General features: G+C 31.1%; 1 protein-coding gene across 1 annotated transcript; it reads left to right on the top strand.

Annotated features, from left to right (window-relative positions):
- The first annotated feature begins 1,041 nt into the window (after positions 1-1,041).
- Positions 1,042-6,520, top strand: LOC105449055 (putative protein kinase C delta type homolog). The gene is made up of 4 exons (XM_011688047.1): positions 1,042-1,191; positions 4,788-5,282; positions 5,388-5,642; positions 5,723-6,520. The coding sequence occupies exons 1-4, from the start codon at positions 1,075-1,077 to the stop codon at positions 5,927-5,929; spliced, it is 1,074 nt and encodes a 357-aa protein (XP_011686349.1). The 5' UTR covers positions 1,042-1,074; the 3' UTR covers positions 5,930-6,520.
- Positions 6,521-6,915: the final 395 nt, after the last annotated feature.

The raw sequence follows: 6,915 nt of genomic DNA on the forward strand, positions 1-6,915 counted from the left end.
TATATATATATATATATATATTTTGTGTGTTTGTGTAACTTTTTGTCTGCCGCTATACGCGTCAGGAACATCTATTCGACTAGTTCCAAAAATCAACCGACTATTTCTAGACTACATTACGTAGTTCGTGCATATAATCGTGTACGCCTATATGTGCGTGCGTATACCTCACAAAGGAGGCGATTGAAGTAACTTCGCAATCTAGTAACAGTTGCTGTTATACTTCAAATTTAATTCAGATTAAATTGTTATAAAATTAGTAAATATGTGAAAAAGGAAGAAAGAGAAAGACTAAGGAGGAAGGAATAGAGGAAAAAATAAGGAAAGAGAGAAAGAAAGAAGAAACAGAGAAAAAGAGCGAAAGAGAAGGATAAAGAATAAGAGAAAGATGAAAGAAAAAAAGAAAAAATAGGTGAGAAAGGGCAGAAGGAAGAGAGGGAAATAAAGAAAGGAAAGGAGAAAGGGAGAAAAAGAGGGAAAAGAGGAAAAGAAGGAGGGAAAGAAGAAAGGGAAGAAGGGGTAGGAGTAGAAAGGAAGGAAGAGAGAGGAAGAGAAAGGAAGAGAAAAAAAGAGGGGAGAAAATGGGGAGAAGGAGAGAGGGGAGCTTTATACAATTTTTTTACATGTGGTACTATAGGTACATCAATCTAAAAAAATATGTTTGTTTCTGCTTCTACGTGTTAAATTTTGGCATATTTCCAGAGAAATGTTACCACAATATGTTCTTGTGAAAATTTTATACATTATGCATACGCAAAACTGTTGACAAAGCAACATTTGTTTTTAATAACTTTTGAAAAATTAGTTTTACAATGAGTCTGTATATCGTAACTTTTTTAGTTAATATATTTATAATTATCTTTGAAAATTCATTGAATATTCATTAACAATCGAAGCAATTACTCCAGCAGATTCACCTGATTCTTATTAGCGAATGTAGATCCCGGAGATTTACGGTTCGTTTTGCTGCAGCTTGGCTTAGAGTTGGACTAGAATTAATCTGAATCACGTGTATTTACATCACGTGAACTGGTTGACTCACGCGGTGTTTTCTACGAGGAAATCTTCCAGTGGATGAGATACCAATGTCCAATTTCCAAGTTTACTAGCGGCAAGCAAGCGGAATGGTCGCGTACATATTTTGCCTTGCTTTTACTGAGAAACCGTGCATTATCAAGGATTTATTTGTGTGTGAGGACACTTGAAGCAGAATTTGTACGGAATAGCTATATAAATATAGATTACCAGAATTAGCACATGCGCAACGCATTATTTTTAACGTCCAGATGCGCGTGACAAGACTTACCGCTTGGTTTAAACTTGGAGCATCTATCTAAATTCAATTATATGTATATTAATTTTAAATATAATTGACTATGTAATAATAACAATGTAGCTTTAAGATTTCTATTTTACTTCAATTATATGTCGCATTATGATGTCAAAAGTAAAATATAAAAATAATGTTTTGCATTATATGTATATATTATAGAATAAATTAATTTTTTCATTCTACGTAATGCATATTTCACAATATGTATAAATCGATAAAATATATCAAAGATTCTTCTACATGGAATGTGTGGATTAGTAAGTTAATTAAATTTTAATGAATTATAAAGTTTATTTTTGTTGAAAATGTATGATATACGTTTATTGAATTATATAAGGTTTTTGAATTATGTAAGGTGTTCATAAGGTTCAAGGACCAAATTTATACAATGTATTAATGAGGTTGAGTTAGTGAAAACATTTCATATAAACTGGTGTCCAAAAATACTTTATTAAAAAGTTATAAACGTTCAAAGATTTACAAGCAAAATTAAATTGTTCTTTATAACTTACACAAAATCGCTGACTCAGAGGTCACGCAAAACAGTTGGTTTATTTGCTAGAGAATTTGGTAAAGACAGCAGACCAGCTTTGTATTCAAAATGTAAATGATGAATTTTTTAACGTTTACAACTTTTTAATAAAGCATTTTGGGGATATGTTTAAAAACTTTTTTCACCTAATACCAAACCTTATTAACACATATAAGTTGACCCCAATACAGACATTTTGTATGTATCTAATTATAATAATAAAAAAAATTTATTAGTTTTATACTATCAAACTCATAGTGACATATAAAAGAATTAATTCATTTTGGCATATATTACAAGAAAAAAGTTTCTTACGTTTTTTTTGTTTTTTTCTACATTTTATATTTTAATACAATTTCAATTTTTAAATTTTATTAAAAGAAGTAGATTGTTTTCTGTATATTTTATTATATAAAATGATTTTCAAATATACTTATATATAAAAGAAAGTTGAAGTTAAACATACAAGTTTGGATACATTCCAAAACTCCTGTGACAACAAGATTTTTAGTTTCATTTTGAAATACAAATTTTATATTTATATCAAAATATCTCGAGGTAATGATTTTGAGAAAATTAGAAATTTAAAAGTTGACCAAAGTTGTCTGAAATTCACGCGCGAGAATTGAAAAACATACTAAAATTGGATACTTCATAAGTTACTGTCGATAGAAACTGCAGAACAATAGAAATGAGGAAATGTCAATAAAAATGATAAAATATTCATACTAGGTTTCTGATTATTCACCGCGGCCATATTGGAACCTCGACGTCATAAGCAAGAAATGACAAATAAAAGTTCGTTTGCGTGCCATTTTTAAATAAAGAGAATTTGGAAATAAAAAAAATGATATCACTTTAAAGAACTTGTAAAAATTAACGGAAACTATCCTTTTCCCCCCCTGACAGTCAGTAAATAATCGTAAAAAGCACATCAAGTAAAATTAACCTATATTCTGCAGACAAGAAATAACTCATGGTTTGACAGCTAGTTATTGAAAGGAGTGAAAAATATACTTTTATGTATAAAATTCAAAAATAGCTTTAGGGTCTGTCCATTTTTATGAGTTTAATAAATATGAGACAAAGTAGATACATTTTCACAATTAAAGTATAGTGGAACCTCGATAACTCGAACCTCTAACTCGAAAACCTCTATAAGACGAAATATTTGTTCATCCCCTTCCGCTCCGCTGCGGAAAACCTCTATAAATCGAAATAAAACCTATCTCAACTCGAATTATTTGTCAGGCATTTAGATATATATTTTACCTCTGTAACTCGAATTTAAAGAATCCAGACCTCTACAAGTCGAAGTTTATCTCAATACGTCGAACTTTCATTGTCGCTATCTCTATAATTCGAAGTTGTAGCTACGTATAACCGTGAGTAATAACTTGGTATTTTGTTTTATGGTTACATTTTATCATATGTATGCAATAAATAATTCATTGTTAAATATTGATTTTTTTTCTCTAATAAGCCATTATAATCGGAAAATTATAAACTCGTACAAAACCTCCGTAAATCGAATTTTTATATGTTAACCCTCTTTTACTCGAATTTCGATAAGTCGAAAATATTCTACTCTATACAATAACTCTACAACTCGAACAGTTTTTCTGGTCCCTTCAAATTCGAGTTATCGAGGTTCAACTGTACATAATAACGAAATCGCACGCAATACAAAATTCGTCGTCAACACTTTTCGTAGTAAAGTCCATTACTCTCTTCAAGTCGAATATTCTTTTCACATTCGACTGTGATTGATCAATTTTTATTGCTTACGATACCGGCATACGGCATGATGTAGAATTCTTATGGCTTACGACATTACAGTGACATATGACGTACGTATTTTATGATATGCAACTAATTCTTACCATGATATGGTATCGTTACCGTCAACGCGAAGTTCTTAATTGGCTGAGTAGTCAGGAGTCTTAATGATGAAAGGTCAATAAATCTAACTGGAAATAAAAAAATAATGAAACACGAACAAAATAATATATTAGATCCGTTTTGAAATAGAATTGTTTTTTGGCTAATAATATCCTGCCTTTGGCTCATTTTCCCTTGATGGTTAATGTTTTAAAATAATATATTATAAATATATTTTGTTTTATTTTTCGAAATAATCTCTTCTAATCTCTTATATCGATATATACTGATATATTGAAATAATAAAAACCTAACAACTCCTGATATATTGAAATAAAATCTTTTATTTTTGGTTTTTATTATTTAAGACAGATAAAGAAAAACAGAATAAATCATTGCAAGATACACTGCCGTCAAAAAGTTTCCGGACAGTAGCAAAATTTTTATGTTTTGGAATTTTAAGCTATTGAATTTACAATAAGTTCAACGGCTTAAAACTCTAAATATAAAAATTTTACTAGTGTCCGGAAATTTTTCGACGGCAGTGTATATGAAATTGTGACATCAAATAACATCAAAATTTTTTTATAAAATTATATATTATTTGAATTTTATATATCTTTTGCTTTGGAAGTATATTGAATTGATTTTTTATAATCAAAAATAAATTATCTATTTCAGTCTATTTAATTTAATCTATTTTGGTTTAAAAAATCATTTTTATTAAACGTATTAGAAATCAAAGTTGCAAAAAATTGATTTTTTAAAATAAAATAATTAAATCAAAAAAGGAAAAAGTTATTTGGAAAAAAGTATTAATTAAAATATAGTTAATTATATGAGAAAAAAATAATAAAAGATTGTTTGGGTATGATATGACTCAATGATAGGAAAAAAGAGTATGAAATTTATAAATAATTTCGCAACTGCATCATCCCGCTTAATAAAGCATTAAGATATCTTATTAGTTACATCTCTGTTAAAAATTTGTGCAATAAACTGGAATGGTACTTTAAATTAAATTCTAATTTTATTCCACAGGTCTTGGGCAAAGGCAGCTTCGGTAAAGTGTTATTAGCGGAGTTACGCGGCACGGAATGCGTATACGCAGTGAAATGTTTAAAAAAAGATGTAGTTCTTGAGGATGACGATGTCGAGTGTACGTTAATTGAGAGGAAAGTTCTTACGCTGGCAACGAGGCATCCGTATCTTTGCCATCTGTTTTGCACCTTCCAGACCGACTCGCATCTCTTTTTCGTTATGGAATATCTCAACGGGGGTGATCTAATGTTCCATATACAAAAGTCCGGCCGATTCCCGGAGATACGCGCGCGTTTTTATGCCGCCGAGATCTGGTCCGGATTAAATTTCCTGCACAAGAAGGGTATCGTTTATCGAGACCTCAAACTCGATAATGTACTACTTGACTTCGATGGTCACATTAGAATCGCGGACTTCGGCATGTGTAAACTTCAAATCTTCTTGGATAGAACAGCCGACACGTTCTGTGGCACGCCAGATTACATGGCACCTGAGGTATATATCATCATTTTCTTCTAATTTATTTCTATTTGTCCTCTGTTTTCACTTATTATTAATTATTCAATAGAATCAAAATTATTTAATAATTTATGTTTGCAGATAATAAAAGGACTTAAGTATAATCAAGCTGTGGATTGGTGGTCATATGGTGTTTTGTTGTACGAAATGCTGACAGGTCAATCGCCATTTTCTGGATGCGACGAGGACGAGCTATTTTGGAGCATTTGTAACGAACGGCCATTTATACCTCGTTATCTGAGTCAAGAGGCTACTGATATACTTACCTGTTTGTTGGAGAAAGATTCGGGCAAGAGGCTACCTGCTCACGAAATTGCTGTGCATGCTTTCTTTCAGGTATAATTGGCTGTATCTTTTTAAATGGCAGAAATGTATCACGCACAATTCAACAGTTAAATACCATTCCGATTCCGTAGCATTTGCCTTGGGATCGATTGGAGAGAAGACAATTAGAACCACCTTTTAAACCTGCGCTTGATCACACTTTGGATACAAAATACTTCGATACAGCATTCACGACTGAGCGTCCAAGGCTTACGCCAGTGCCTGAGCAGATCTTGACTTCGATGGATCAAGGGGTTTTCCGAGGATTTTCTTATACAAATCCGAATGCGACTGATTGATATGTGACAGCTGAAAGAGAAACGTGTATAACGTTCGTAACAAAACTGTTCAATTTTTTTGTGCCATACGATAACAAGGAAGAGGAAAATATCGCGTTATTGTTGGCTTACATAAAATCAATTTTCGCCTTATATTTTCAAAATAGCGATGATACAATACGACGATACACTGCATCTTAGGAATATACTCGTGTGAACGATGTAAATTACGGAGAAGAAATCGTGTGAGACATGTAATGTCTCTTCTGTTACAATGTAATGAGATATAATATAATGTTTTAGGACTAATAAGGGGAACAGCAGACATGGCCCCCTCCGATTTAGCTAAATTTTATACATATAATAGTTTAACCCTCCCACTAATTCGTGCTAAAAGGATACGACGTACCTCTCCAGTATTCGTGAGAAAAACGCTTTTAAAGATTTTTATGTTGGTAATGTACCCATCGATAAGAGTGAGTCCGCAACGAGCAGCGTGGCATAATAATAGTGGCGAGTAAGGCGCCTAACTGTAATGTTGCATGTTGCTGGTTAGAATCTTATTTTTACTTAATTTTTTTCATCTATATTGCATCGTATTATTATATATGTGTATTTTTTTTATATTTAACCTGAAAATTAATAGTTTATTATGAAATTTATTATATTTAAAATTATGTAACTTATTTATTTAATATGCTTTAAACGTTATTATTATTACTTTATATTATTTTAAGTTGTACGATTTACAATAAAATAAAAATTTAAAGTAAAAATAACAAAAAAGGAAAGAAGATAATAAGAAAAAATTCAATCTTTCATTCATTACATTTACAATTCCAAATTTTAATTATTAATAAATCAAATATATTATTCTGAATCGTCTTTGGAATCAGAATTCGGTAAATATTGATGACAACGGACCCAGCCCCAATGACCTTGACCTTCATGTATGTTGTCAAGGTCATGACCCTGAGTGACTATCAAAAGGTTTTAGCCGTCGCTCG

Source organism: Wasmannia auropunctata, unplaced genomic scaffold (genome assembly GCF_000956235.1).
Source record: "Wasmannia auropunctata unplaced genomic scaffold, wasmannia.A_1.0 LD336078.1, whole genome shotgun sequence".
NCBI lineage: Eukaryota > Metazoa > Arthropoda > Insecta > Hymenoptera > Formicidae > Wasmannia > Wasmannia auropunctata.

Coding starts and splice junctions, on each gene's coding strand:
- LOC105449055 (XM_011688047.1), top strand. CDS start 1,075: ATGAGATACCAATGTCCAATTTCCAAGTTTACTAGCGGCAAGCAAGCG. Junction 1,192..4,787: donor TATCAAGGATTTATTTGTGT/GTGAGGACACTT, acceptor TTTATTCCACAG/GTCTTGGGCAAAGGCAGCTT. Junction 5,283..5,387: donor CAGATTACATGGCACCTGAG/GTATATATCATC, acceptor TTATGTTTGCAG/ATAATAAAAGGACTTAAGTA.